The sequence below is a fragment of the Mizuhopecten yessoensis genome, unplaced genomic scaffold (genome assembly GCF_002113885.1).
Source record: "Mizuhopecten yessoensis strain PY_sf001 unplaced genomic scaffold, ASM211388v2 scaffold8813, whole genome shotgun sequence".
Taxonomy (NCBI): Eukaryota; Metazoa; Mollusca; class Bivalvia; order Pectinida; family Pectinidae; genus Mizuhopecten; species Mizuhopecten yessoensis.
This window is the reverse complement of record NW_018407734.1, coordinates 132,100-147,784: the sequence shown is the minus strand read 5'-3', so window position 1 is coordinate 147,784 and position 15,685 is coordinate 132,100. Positions and strand designations below refer to the sequence as shown.

Below are 15,685 nucleotides of genomic sequence, written 5' to 3'. Positions count from 1 at the left end.
ATGAAAAAAATGAACAGGTGATCTGGTTCCATCCATCAGATACTCCTTGTTTGCACACAATGCCACACAGCATTCCTTGCCTCTGGAAATTTTGTTCTTAAAAACATTCATGATGAATACTGAAAGAAAAAAACACCACAAATTACCAGATGTGAAAATGTTGCAACTTTGTACTTTTTATACGCCAGTCAAATTATATATATAACTATATTGCCTTTTTACCTGAATACATATTATTATTATTACTGAAGACCGGCAAGAGTCAAAGCTAATTTTGGAGAGTCAAAAACACTCTCGAGGGTCTACTGAATGCCAGTGTTATGGTTGAAAGGACTTTAAATCTACTTTCACTTTCCTATATAAAAACAATATTCATTTTGAATTTTACCTTTGTCATTGAAATTGTTATTATATAGTATAGTACAAGTATATTTGAAGTCCATTCAACCATAACATATAAAGGAATTACGCAAATACACTAATACAGGGTTCTGTCTGGGGAACGTTATAGGGCGAAACGACCTGGATCCGAGCGTGAATGCGTGAGGGCCTAGCCTGTTGGTTACTGTTTACTGTACATAGCTATAGGGGGGTACTGCATGACACAACAGAGTAATGATTCAAATATTTATTTACACAAAATGCATTTTAAAAATATGAGTACAAAACCATCTACTCGAAAAAACAAATTGAAACCGCCTTGAACCACAGGGATTTGGTTCTATAAATAGCGTTAAATCCATGTAGATCTACATTGTAGCCAGCTGTACTGCTGTAGGACGGTCTGGTGTCAGACTTCGACTGTTCAATGTGACAGCGGTGTTCGTTCATTTATTGCGATTTTTTAAAATTATAGACACAAATATCTAGAACATCGGCATTCATATCAAACAGAATACATACATCACTGGCTCAGTCTTCGGAAAACTAGACCGTGTCTCCCAGTATCGCCTGCAAAATCTTGGTCACCGGAAGTACCCTAAGCCTCGTAATCGTTTGTGTTCCAAGGGGAGTAACTCGAATAGTAATGCGAGACAAACAGTGTGAAAAGGGACTATTATAAAATCACTGTACGTCCATCTATTTAAAATTGAATTGTTTGTGCTACATGTCTCACGGGTGGAGTCAAACTTCTGAAGGAAGCAGAGAAAAACAATCCTGGTAGTATAAGAGAGGCGATCTTTGAAACTTTGATGTCATGGACCGATCACCAGATGCAAAGGAAAACACAAAAACAAATATTTGATGCAAAACTGGCCGGACTTCATGAGGAAACACAGGAAACTCTGGCTTAAGAGTTCTCATTATAAAAGAAAACATTACAAAAATTGTTTACGTTGATAGTTTACAATTGTCAATTTAAAACCAAGAAACTCTCAGGAAAACCCTGTGATAAAAATATTTCACAAAAAATGTAACATTTATCGCAACAACAAATACATTATTAGAAAACTTTTTTTTTTACAATTAAATCCATAACGTGTATGCTTTTATGTCCTTTTTATATAACCCAATAACATGCAAGTTGGAATAAACTTTTATCATACTGCGAGTTTCTCTTTCTAATTTAACATCCCAATCGATACAGGTTTTTGCTTTCCATTGGAATAACCTAATAACCTAATAACGGTTTTGCTTTCTGTGTGAACAATTCAGGTTTGACTGTCTGTATAAATCATCAAATAACATAATACGGGTTTTATTTTCTGTTTCAATAACCGGATGGCTTAATGTAGGTGAATTTTTATTTGAGTAACCCCATCACATGTAGAATTTGTTTTCTGTTTCAACGATGTCAAAACAAATTATATATTTTTATACCCCGCTAAATAAAGCTGGTGGAGGATATTGAAGCGGGCTCCGACCGTCAGAACGTGCGTTTCCGTCTGCCCGTGAAAGGTTTAAAAGAATTGCACAGTTCATATCTTCGAAACTATTAGCGATCACCGATGTAGTTGGGTTTGCTCTTTTTAATGCAGGTTGAAGATTCTGTGCTTAACCTAACTCCACGCTTCGAAACCTGGAAGTTTTCAGGTACTGGAGAAATGCGCAGTCTGCATAATGAAATCTTTGATGTCACACAGATTGTATATCCAGTGAACGCAGGTTGCAGATAATGTATTTTACCTACTTTTCACGCTTAAATTTCTGTGCAGATTTCAGGTTAAGAAGCTGGGGTTGCTCTAATTAATGCAAGTTGCATATGTTGTATAAGACCTACACAAAGACGTACTTTGTGCGCTTCAGTGTTTTTATTATTTTATTGCATGCATGTGACAATGAACATTTGGGAATGGAGCGGGTGACGTCAGCGTGTTCTTGTGATTTTTGTTAAAATAATATGCAAACTTTTTATTTAATTTCCAATCAAAATTCGAATACATCTATATTTTTAATGATTAAAAAATACACAGGTTTTTCATTGTACATTAATAATTATGAAAGGTGTTTTGTTAAAATTTTACCTTAACATAATATACATTTTGTTATGGCAATTAAACTTAATTGGATTAGTAAAAAGAAATACATACACTGTAGATATAAAACATCTATCACTGTTATACAAACAAACCTGATCCTGTAGATATAAAACACCTATCACTGTTATACAAACAAACCTGATCCTGTAGATATAAAACACCTATCACTGTTATACAAAAAAAAACTGATCCTGTAGATATAAAACACCTATCACTGTTATACAAACAAACCTGATCCTGTAGATATAAAACACCTATCACTGTTATACAAACAAACCTGATCCTGTAGATATAAAACACCTATCACTGTTATACAAACAAACCTGATCCTGTAGATATAAAACACCTATCACTGTTATACAAACAAACCTGATCCTGTAGATATAAAACACCTATCACTGTTATACAAACAAACCTGATCCTGTAGATATAAAACACCTATCACTGTTATACAAACAAACCTGATCCTGTAGATATAAAACACCTATCACTGTTATACAAACAAACCTGATCCTGTAGATATAAAACACCTATCACTGTTATACAAACAAACCTGATCCTGTAGATATAAAACACCTATCACTGTTATACAAACAAACCTGATCCTGTAGATATAAAACACCTATCACTGTTATACAAACAAACCTGATCCTGTAGATATAAAACACCTATCACTGTTATACAAACAAACCTGATCCTGTAGATATAAAACACCTATCACTGTTATACAAACAAACCTGATCCTGTAGATATAAAACACCTATCACTGTTATACAAACAAACCTGATCCTGTAGATATAAAACACCTATCACTGTTATACAAACAAACCTGATCCTGTAGATATAAAACACCTATCACTGTTATACAAACAAACCTGATCCTGTAGATATAAAACACCTATCACTGTTATACAAACAAACCTGATCCTGTAGATATAAAACACCTATCACTGTTATACAAACAAACCTGATCCTGTAGATATAAAACACCTATCACTGTTATACAAACAAACCTGATCCTGTAGATATAAAACACCTATCACTGTTATACAAACAAACCTGATCCTGTAGATATAAAACACCTATCACTGTTATACAAACAAACCTGATCCTGTAGATATAAAACACCTATCACTGTTATACAAACAAACCTGATCCTGTAGATATAAAACACCTATCACTGTTATACAAACAAACCTGATCCTGTAGATATAAAACACCTATCACTGTTATACAAACAAACCTGATCCTGTAGATATAAAACACCTATCACTGTTATACAAACAAACCTGATCCTGTAGATATAAAACACCTATCACTGTTATACAAACAAACCTGATCCTGTAGATATAAAACACCTATCACTGTTATACAAACAAACCTGATCCTGTAGATATAAAACACCTATCACTGTTATACAAACAAACCTGATCCTGTAGATATAAAACACCTATCACTGTTATACAAACAAACCTGATCCTGTAGATATAAAACACCTATCACTGTTATACAAACAAACCTGATCCTGTAGATATAAAACACCTATCACTGTTATACAAACAAACCTGATCCTGTAGATATAAAACACCTATCACTGTTATACAAACAAACCTGATCCTGTAGATATAAAACACCTATCACTGTTATACAAACAAACCTGATCCTGTAGATATAAAACACCTATCACTGTTATACAAACAAACCTGATCCTGTAGATATAAAACACCTATCACTGTTATACAAACAAACCTGATCCTGTAGATATAAAACACCTATCACTGTTATACAAACAAACCTGATCCTGTAGATATAAAACACCTATCACTGTTATACAAACAAACCTGATCCTGTAGATATAAAACACCTATCACTGTTATACAAACAAACCTGATCCTGTAGATATAAAACACCTATCACTGTTATACAAACAAACCTGATCCTGTAGATATAAAACACCTATCACTGTTATACAAACAAACCTGATCCTGTAGATATAAAACACCTATCACTGTTATACAAACAAACCTGATCCTGTAGATATAAAACACCTATCACTGTTATACAAACAAACCTGATCCTGTAGATATAAAACACCTATCACTGTTATACTCGGAACGTTTTAAAAGAAAAAATTGACGGACGACAAACGCTGCTCAACAGCATAAGGTAACATAAGGTTAGCTAATTTACAATTGTTCATTATAACTCTTGCCACAATTACTAATTACCAATTATGTACCTGACAAGTGTACTGCCGACCTTTAACCCTTATTCCTGATAGTTTTTTGTTCTGATGTTAAAGATATAAGATATAAAATAAGAATAATATCAGCTTTAGTTTTCTGTGCATAATAACAGGTTAAAGTAAATTACAAACACTAGCAACAGTAACATTTTATGTAGTCAATATATATGTTAACAGTTGTTTTCAACCGGACAGCTTTAAATTATTGATGAACCTATGCTAAATGTAAAGCTAATCCTTAAAGACAGATTTTCGAAAGTAACCAGTAGAAACAGTTAAAACTTAAATATATAATGGTAATGACCCAATTTAGGACATGAATTGAGTTTTCACTAGTTCTCTTTCTTCATCAACAATTAAAACAAAGATACATGATATTGCCAAATAACCAAGCAACTATTTTTTTTATAACAAAATATACAAACACATGATACAAAGTGTTGATTGAAATTGTATGGATACATGTGATGTTCTGAAGAAAACAAATATACAGGACACGTAGTTAGGTATTGTATCTACAATTCACAACATTTTGATTCTGGGAGGTAGCTGTCTCCCTTCAAATAAGAACCTGTTTGCGGAGTTTTATGTATATTTACATAAATATACGTACTGTACACACAAATACAATGTAAACAAAGCAGTCTTACATGTTACCAGTTATAATAGTGAACTGTTAATTACCTGGTAACGGGCACCTGTTTTGTATCTAGTCAACCGTGAAGTAGGTGTGAAATTGTATTACACAGCCTGACAGTATTAGTTAACACAAGTAAGGTTCAGTTGTGTTTTGATCAGTGTCAAATCACCGATGACCTGTAACCGACAATCATCCCAACCTGATACACTACGTACGTATACCATTTTTATCCCTGATAGAACAATTCAATTATTGACTGTTTTATAGTCATTGCAAGAATGTGTAACAAATATTGAAGAATTAGATAAAGTGCAAAATTTACCGATCGGATATTAAATACGTATAATTTGCCTCATTTTATTCGCGTCTTCAAGATTAGTTTTTCATTCCGTTACATCGATCCACCTATCGTACCATATCGCACAAATGTACGCGTTTTATCGCACAATGGGCGATCGATTGTTAAATCGCACAGTTTTGCGCACTATGTGCGGATGGTATATACACGATGTATGCCTGATGTGTGCAAGGTAATTTTAATGCATTGTGCGATCACACAACTGTATGTCTTTGTATCGGAAGCTTTATTTCTGAAATTCGTTTTCCGATGTACTATTCAGATGCTATTATTCGCAAGGGTTTTAATTTCACTATGTTCTCACTGAAGATAGATTCCGCGAAATTAAAAATCAAGCGAATATTTTTACCGTAGCTTTAAAAAAGCGTCGTTAATTTATACAGAAACACAATTAATCCATTTACATGTTTTAATGTTTACTGCCGAATACTCAAGTAGACCAAGCCAGATATTCATGATGTGGCAGTGTCAAGTCGATTTTATTTCAAACCTTTTCCTACCAGGGTTGTTATAAAACAATTAAGAAAAAGCAACTCACTTTCCAACATGTTTTAATTGAAATGTGAACAAAGCTCATTTGTTGATGAGACAAGTCCGTGACGGAACGGTTGTCTCATTCTGATCAAGCTTAATTGCAGACCGAGTGTGCCTTGTAACTGTATTGGAAAAACTAGTGACTACAAAGTTTTGACTAAGTGTTATTGCGCGAAATTTATTCACCACGAAAGAGTTCTGATCGGGACAACCATGAAATATTAGCCCCTTGAAATAACTATACAGTACATTACAAACTTTCCAAGTAACGTCTTGGTATTGGGTTGAAATGCCATCGTCACTCCTAGATATTACAATGTACCCGGCGTTTACTATAATTTACAAAAATACGGAATGATGACACGGAAAATAAGCCACAAGATAAAATCACGTGAATGATATTCCAGGTTGATTCCCCTGATTAACCTATCTATACGCTTTTCAATTCTATTGCGTCATTTGTGTTAATGATGAGTTCATTTCCTATTTTATGGTTTTATAAATAGTTTGAGCTTCCTCTTGCATTATTAAATGATGAAAAGTAAAATAAAAGCATATATACTGAAAATTATTCGTATGATGGTATAGCTTTTCATCAATTTATCACGCAGGTTAATATACATTTTAAACTGTTAAATGAACATTCTTCATATTCCTAATTGCTGTCAAAATTACAGAAAAAAACATGTTTGTTTCAATTCACATGTAAAACGAATGAACGAGAAACATTCTATTGATGTTAATTTGAAAAACCATACGATCAAGAAACGTCATTTTCTCTGATCGGAAAAGGAACATGGCATTGTATTGTTACATCATAGTTACAATGTGTACCGTTTTGTGAAAAACACAGAATAACATGTTAAAATTATTTTTTTTTCTAACAAAGATATAATAATATGGTATACGCTAGTTTCTCAATTCACGATGGTTAGTTAAATTGCATATATATATATATGAAAGTTAAAAAATCGCAGATCTATAAAGCATTAACGCTTTCATTATCAGTGTTTAGACGCTTGTACCATTACAATATACATTAAACCATATATTTTAGACGTCATAACTTGTATCTATGTAAAGCCATGCGTAAAACGTCTGAAGATTGAGGATAAAAGCGCTGATGCTTTATAGATCTACGTGTTTTTGAGGTTTTAACTGTTCATATATCTATCGGACAATGAGAACATAATATATTTATGGATTATTAATATTATATAACAAAGTCGACCACAGAGACAAAAATAGAATTATCAGTTGGTACGGAATCACATTTGGGATTACCTTTCATAATTAAAAAAAGATGAACAGGATGCCGAGCCAACACTTATCTGGTATTCTATATATATACGTATTTGCTATACGTACCAGTGTCCCTCCTCTTATCTATCTAACCAAATGAATGCATCAAAAACAATATTAACACAAACATACCTTTCATTTGATGATGTCATAAAACTTGTAGCCAAGACGAACTAATTTTATGTTTCACGAAACATATTTTTTCTATTATTTCTCAAAACTTAATGCATGTAATAAAAAGTATTTTAGTTTCAATTTCATATTGGCGCTATTCATATTTATACTGATCTTTCTATAAACGGCCAGCGTTTATCTGTGAATCATGACTGAACATCGCGTTCATGTCTTTCTTTCAATGTAAGGGCGATTTGTTCAAAGTCTTCTTCTTTGAGTCCTCGGATGATAGCATCAAACATCTCTTTTGGCGTTTTATGGTTTGTCTTGTAAGTCCAAGCCGTCAATACCGAGTATATGGCCTCCCTCACATTGCCACTGTTGTTTTTCTCAGCTTCCGAGATTATGCTGTCTGCACCAAGCTCACTGTCACCTGAAAATCGAATTCATTTTTGCAATACGATAAATAATACACATGATATGCGTTAAGAAATACTTTTAGATAGTCTCGTAGTCCTGAATGAGTTAATGCAATATCCAAGTTCTTTGACATTAACATAACAGCAAAAACAAATACAACCAGTTATGTCAAACAAATGCAATAGACCCTTACGTTTTTTTATTGAGCAAAACCATGCCAATTGTAAAGGAAAATACAAATAAACTCTTTAACAAAACGTCTTAACGCATCATTTTTATTCGATAAGAGTAAGTAATTTGCTAAGAATTGTTTTCAAAAATGTACTTATTAGCGTTAAGTCATTGACGTTAGATGGGATTTAGCAATATCATCGTTGAGTCAACATAACAACATATTTTATTCAATACATACTGAAACGTTATGTTTGTTTGTATTATTGAAATTACATACTGAAAAAAACTGCTCTCAAAACGAATTTCCAGTTAGTATTGATGAGCATCTCCGATAGAGAACTGTTGATCTTGAGCATGATATTGGCTGTCGTGGACGTATGTCCTTCTGGCAAGGAAGCTTAACATAAGACGTGGTATATAAAATAAAAGATGTCATAAAATAGGATACATTTAAAATCGTAAATAATAACAAATAGGTCAATTGAATTGCCTTGATATTTCTATCTTTGTAATATAATACATGAACCCCTTTGTAATCCTTTCGGAAAACATTTCTCTGTGTAAACCATATATCAACGAGGCTGAATTTATTAACGCATATGTCGGTGTTTAGAAGAAATCTAGTTTCTTATTATGGTACAATACTGACCTTTTGATGAGCTTGCTGAATCAGACCCTGATCCGATCATTGATTTCAACGATGTTGCTTCTGAAATTACTTATATAAAAGAAATTCAATTATTTGTTTTAAATATATCTATTGATTAAGCAATCAACTGGATTGCGTAACAGGCATAGGCCATACACAAAGCCATTTACTCAAACATCAATAATGTAGCATATTAACTCATCTCTGTAATTAGTGATTAACTTATTCTTTCATACATGTCAGCTCTTCAATACATTTTTTTTTTTCATGAATCTACATGAATCAGTTAGGCTATTTGGTAGCAGTGATATAAACAATATGTTTATTTTACATTGTATCATATATTTTATATTATGAAATGTGATTCTCTACACAAAATAAACACATATCTCTCCGTGATCTCATTTAAGGTATCGATAATGTTACATGTACTCCCCAAAAACGCGCACATCAACTACTTCGTGTTAAAAATGTTTGATGACAAATCTAGCTCAATACTGACCTCATGTCCAAGAAGAGGAATGTTTGTCTTTTCAATGATTAATACTGACCTCCTTGTGCTGACCGTGTAAATTGTGGACTCAATTCCATTGATGATAGGGATGCAGTTTCTGAACCGGGTTCTATAAATTCAAATAAAGAAATAGTCTATGCTTCTTTTAAAACAAAATGCATGCATTCATGACAAAATGCAGCCAAGTGATCTATCAGCTTTTATATATACATGTTTATGTTACATCGATTATGTTATTATAGCAGCAGGATTTTGAATAGATTTGCAACGAAATAATCCATTACATTGCCAACCTTTCTTAACACGTTGAATTTTTATTAATATTCCAGATATCAATTGGATTAAATGTACGTTCGTATGGACTTACAACATGCGCTAACGGTTATCGTTTGACTCTAATGCCACCTACCCAATCTCATACCCGGGAATGGGAAGTCGACATCAAAGAAAGTGTGGTAAAGCATTTCCTTTTGACCCTCAGCTCGATCGAAGTCAATGTAACCAAAGTGTGAGGGCCTGTTTCCGAATTGTGTCACCACAGGAAACACAATGTGTGTGTGAAGGCCTTCACGGAGAAATGAAATAATCATCTGGTCTTTTCTAAATCCCCAGGGAAGCTTTATTCCACCGTGTAAAGAAATCCGTATCCTTTCACCATCTTCGATAAAAATTGGCGGTGAACGACATTTTGTCAGCTCAATGAAGCCGTAATTCATAGCATGCAGCTTGTCAATAGTTTTTTGTACATCTTTATTTTCAACACATTCGACACGGATACTCTTCCCTTGATAATTATGTATATTTTCTGACATAAACACCAGAATGTGGCAATGGAAAATCTCATCATGTGCCATCCGAGCACGCAGCTTCCCTGTCTGTGTGACCATCTTATCGTGGATTCCAAGTTGGATGCTGTGGCTGTCATTGTGCAAACAAAATTAATAATTCTCATTAAATGGAATACCACATAAGGAATTACATCAAGTTCAAAACTGGTATGTAAAACGCAACATCAAAAACCAAATTGACTGCACAACACTGGAATTAATTTAATTGCACTTAGATATCACAAGTAAATGTATGTAGCATTGCAAGTTCTATCTATAACACTTGAAATTTTAATTACTGTCACTCTGCAAAACGCCTAATGGGTCGGTATGATTCACCTTTATTTTGACCTTTACATCTATGGTTCTGTAGAATTACAGTATGCAGAGATGTCGCCGTGTTGCTCTTTAATGCAATATGTGTCCCCCATAGACACAAAGGGTTCATAACGTTACAGCGGGGAAAAAATAGTGTGTGCTCATAATATTCCTAGGTACAGAGTGTCTGAGTGAATAATATGATACCTGTCAAAGTCGTCTATTTTCATACACAGAGAAAATCCTCTGACAACTCGTGTGTAGCTCTCAGTGGGTAGTTGGCGCATAACTATTTCTCCTTCCTGCTTGTTGACAGCATGCACATCAACAAAGTTGTATTTTGCCAGATCCGGGTCAGTGGAGTTGTCAAAAAGGCAGAGTTCCAGGTGTATCTCTATTTGCTGTTTGAATATCCCCTTTCTATGGTCAACATGTATGGATTTGGTTGCACCAATAATGCAGGGTTGATCATCCATGCAGATCGGGCCATTATTGCTTGAGGGGATTATCTGTCAACATATATATGCTGTTAGCTGACAGTAGAAGTTTTGAAAAAAGTAAAATTATTTGACAACAAAAAATAAAATAAATGTACTTACTTGAACGTGTAAGATTTCTGTGTCCCAGACACAGTTACGTGGAAAGATGAGCTTGATGTTTTTGTCGTAATCAGAGGTAAACACCTTTCCCTCGGGACCCAGTGTGATCGTTTCAATGATTGGTGTAGATGTCAAAAAGAGAATATCAAAGGTACCTCCTTCGAATTCAGCGATATTACCCTTTATAAAAAAAAGAAAGATAAAAAATATCACAAAACATGTTGCATTGAAATAACCAAAATTCATTGATAAAAATATACAGATTCTTTATAAATATTCCTCACCTCCATTTGTACGGGCAGTTTCACCCAATCTCCATTTCTTCTGAGGAAAGCAAAGTATTGGAAGTGTGGCGAAAGCTTTGCTTTAACAGTTACAGAGATTCGTATGTCACCTTCACATTTGTCTGCGAACAGTATCGAGGCCAATTTGTCCTCAACTGTAGCAGATTTGCCATATATACCAAACATATCTGTAATTAATTTCGATCCAACCAGTGTATTTTTCAGTTCCGCCAACTGTGTGTTTCTCGATTGAAGTTGGAGAGGACGAGATACGTATGGAAAATGTGATCTATAATTTTCCGGATATCGGACAATTATTCCATTATCTAGATTTCCTTCGATCATTGGATATCTGAAACAAATCCATTTAACATAATGTAAGTTTGGCATATATATGCATTGCTGGGTTACTAATAAATAAACAAAAATTATGATAGCATAAAACACAAAATTAGCCAGCCCACTTCTTTATATATCTCCATTCAGGATTAAAAAACCCAGACGGCGAGCGGATATACTGGAGGGAAATTAAACAAATATTGTATTATTTTTGTAAAGGTACTCCTACAGGTCGTGGAACGAGAAAAGAATACACCTCTTGTTACCCACTGCATGTATTGTAAGAGGCGACTAATGTTTGAACCCCCTGCAAAATTGGGGATATGCTTTGTTGCCCTCTGTTGGGGGCACAAAAGCGACCAAACTCAATTTGCTGCATCCATTGCAATATTTCTCTCTACTTTTCACTACCCATTGTTTCCTATCTCCTTGCTTGGCAATACATCACTTTTGGCTTCTCACGCCAGGACATACCAAATTCATTAAAAATGGTAGTTGTTATTCCCTCCTAATGTTCATCATTTAGGATAACTGGTTCACTCGTTGTGTGTATAATGTGACCGGGCGTAATGCTGTGTTGGAAGCGTTTGGCATGGTATTTCAGTGAGAAAGCACTATGAAGTCGGTATCGCGCTATCACAAGGAGGCAATTCAACCAATATCATACAGCTCCAGCACACATACACATATGCTGTTGCATTCTCGAGTTATCGTCAGCAATGTTAGGATTTTGGATCAGTTTGCACTGAAATACTTTTCATGGTGGTGGCCTCAAGTTGTTGGCACATTTCCGAGTTACAATTCCAAGGTCTTAAAATTAGCGCCCTTAATTAATTATTGTCTGTTTTTTCTTCTGCTTCATACGACAGCGAGTAAACCACTGCTAGATCAGTTCTAAGGGGATGTCGTCATGAGAAAAGGGATTATAACAGATTATATACCTTTAAGCATGACGAAACTTGTTTTGAACTCCTGTTTTACAAATATTGCATAAATTAAGAGTAACTTAATATAATAACAATGAATCTTCAGTCCATCAAAGCATATTTCCTGATACTACGTGACTAAAGCAAGCGACTTATCTTGAATGTTAATGCAAGCCAACACAGCAATAAGTGTGGGCAGGTGTGAGTGAGCTACTACGCGCGTGTGTGCATAATTACGCTTCGGAGGGTTGAAGTGCAGTGAAGAACATATCCTGACTTTCTTTGTTTTGTAAAACTGCGTTACGTTATTGAAATTCATAATTGTATACTATGTAGGTCGTTGAAATTGCAGTATACGACTGTCGTTTGAATTGTTTTCAGTTGAAATTAACACTACTAGTATGTCAATTACTTGTACCCGTAGCACTCCAATACATCCCTCAGTACTTACTCTTTAGGTCCAGATTCATCAGTTGGGTCGGTGTATTCTGATTCTGAACTGCATGAACAAACAAATTGTATGAATTTTCTTTCAAATTCTTATCGGTATTGGAACGTATTAGAAATAATCAGCAATGCTGATTTGAAAATACATACCTACAGAAAATAGCCATAAACATCGTTGCAATAGAGTGAACGTTCTTTATTTCCTGTGTCAGTTAGACACCATGTGTGTCCGCTCCGTGCGGCAATCATTACCTCTAACCCCTTGCTATTGATGCTATCAACCGTTTACTGGCGGAGTGGGTATTGTTCTCATGTTATTCTACTTTTCCTAATGTTTAAACATATATACGGCAACATTGCGAACGGCGTTGACATCGCATTTGATTAAGTTGGGGTCTGATGTTTTTTTGAGGCCATTGCCTCGACCCTACCTGTCGCTTCCGCGTTCTGACTGTTCTCTGACATAGTGGGCACCTATTGTAGTCACTTACGTCAACTTTGTAAAGTATTCCAGAAATGGAAAATATGTACATATTTATACTGCCGTCGCGACATTACATACGAAGTTCAATCCTAGTACAGCCCACTGTGTCATCGATTTATCGATTTTGAGTTCGAATTATGGCTTTCCTGATTTTTAAATATTGTTCTTTTCTCTATCTTTGGTTCAAGTCGATCGACTGATTTGTTATGCAGTTAGTGTGTACTTATAAGAAGTTTGTTTAGGCATGGTGTTTAAAAATCGTTCCCCCCTCCATCCCCCCCCCTTTACTGCAATATAATTTGAAGGCCTGTTTAAGTATTGAATGCAGAGGTCCTCTAAATTAAACAAAACATATTGTATTGTATAGGTTATGCTATCTAGGGAATCATGTAGTTAAACTAGAAAATCAATAATTCTATACTATGTAGGATATTGAAATTACAGCATACGACTGTCGTTTGAAATGTTTTCAGTTGAAATTAACACTACAATTATGTCAATTAATTGTACCCGTAGCACTCCAATACATCCCTCAGTACTTACTCTTTAGGTCCAGATTCATCAGTTGGGTCGGTGTGTTCTGATTCTGAACTGCATGAACAAAACAAATCATATGAATTGTTTTTCAAATGCTTTTGTAACGTATTAGAAATAATCAGCAATGTTGATTTGAAAATAGAAACTATATACAGAAAATAGCCATAAACATCGTCGCAATAGAGTGAACGTTCCTTATTTCCTGTGTCAGTTCGACACCATGTGTGTCCGCTCCGTGCGGCAATCATTACCTTTACCCCCATGTTATTGATGCTATCAACCGTTACCGTTTACTGGCGGAGTGGGTATTGTTCTCATGTTATTCTACTCTTCCTAATGTTTAAACATATCTACGGTAAAATTGCGAACGGCGTTGACATCGCATTTGATTAAGTTGGGGTCTTATGTAATGACGCCGTTGCCTCGACCCTACCTGTTGCTACCGCGTTCTGACTGTTCTCTGACATAGTGGGCACCTATGGTAGTCACTAACGTCAACGTTGAAAAGGATTCCAGAAATCGAAAATATGTATGTATTTATACTCCGTCGCGACATTACATACGAAATTCAATCCTGGCACAGCCCACTGTTTCATCAATTTATCGATTTTGAGTTCGAATTATGGTTTTCCTGATTTTTAAATATTGTTCTTTTCTCTTTCATTGGTTCAAGTCGATTGACCGATTTCTGATGCATTTAGTGTGCACTTATAAGAAGTTTGTTTTGGCATGGTGTTTAAAAATCGTTCCCCCGCCCCCTCCATCCCCATCCCCATTTACTGCAATATAATTTGAAGGCCTGTTTAAGTATTGAATGCAGAGGTCCTCTAAATTAAACAAAACATATTGTATTGTATAGGTTATGCTATCTAGGGAATCATGTAGTTAAACTAGAAAATCAATAATTCTATACTATGTAGGTTATCGAAATTACAGCATACGACTGTCGTTTGAAATGTTTTCAGTTGAAATTAACACTACAATTATGTCAATTAATTGTACCCGTAGCACTCCAATACAGCCCTCAGTACTTACTCTTTAGGTCCAGATTCATCAGTTGGGTCGGTGTGTTCTGATTCTGAACTGCATGAACAAAACAAATTATATGAATTGTTTTTCAAATGCTTATCGGTATTGGAACGTATTAGAAATAATCAGCAATGCTGATTTGAAAATAGTAACTACATACAGAAAATAGCCATAAACATCGTCGCAATAGAGTGAACGTTCCTTATTTCCTGTGTCAGTTCGACATCATGTGTGTCAGCTCCATAATAATAATAATAATAATAATAATATACAGCATTTATATAGCGCCCTATATAATTTGTAAAATTACTCTAAGGCGCTTTACAACATATGGATAATAGTAATGGTTATAATTGTGAAAACAAACAACAAAGGCTTGCAATCACTTTCATACATTTAACAAGCAATGTGCACATAATTGAACAAATAAAAGGGTGGTATTTACATGACGTCTTTGCAAAGATT

General features: G+C 34.7%; 1 protein-coding gene across 7 annotated transcripts in view; it reads right to left on the bottom strand.

The window, feature by feature from the left end:
- Positions 1–5,186: 5,186 nt before the first annotated feature.
- The window catches only part of LOC110456651, a 29,007-nt gene continuing 18,508 nt past the window's right edge, over positions 5,187–15,685 (bottom strand). For 4 of the 7 annotated variants that reach the window (XM_021507506.1, XM_021507505.1, XM_021507507.1 and 1 more), the window contains 11 exons: positions 15,227–15,274; positions 14,198–14,245; positions 13,175–13,222; positions 11,459–11,810; positions 11,175–11,354; positions 10,783–11,084; positions 9,840–10,348; positions 9,468–9,539; positions 8,917–8,985; positions 8,545–8,664; positions 5,187–8,106 (listed from right to left, as the gene is read on the bottom strand). In XM_021507506.1, the coding sequence (XP_021363181.1) occupies positions 7,880–8,106; positions 8,545–8,664; positions 8,917–8,985; positions 9,468–9,539; positions 9,840–10,348; positions 10,783–11,084; positions 11,175–11,354; positions 11,459–11,810; positions 13,175–13,222; positions 14,198–14,245; positions 15,227–15,274 (1,975 nt within the window). In that variant the 3' untranslated portion in view covers positions 5,187–7,879. The remainder of the gene's footprint in view (positions 8,107–8,544; positions 8,665–8,916; positions 8,986–9,467; positions 9,540–9,839; positions 10,349–10,782; positions 11,085–11,174; positions 11,355–11,458; positions 11,811–13,174; positions 13,223–14,197; positions 14,246–15,226; positions 15,275–15,685) is intronic. The other 3 variants (XM_021507508.1, XM_021507509.1, XM_021507510.1) reach the window with 3 other exon arrangements.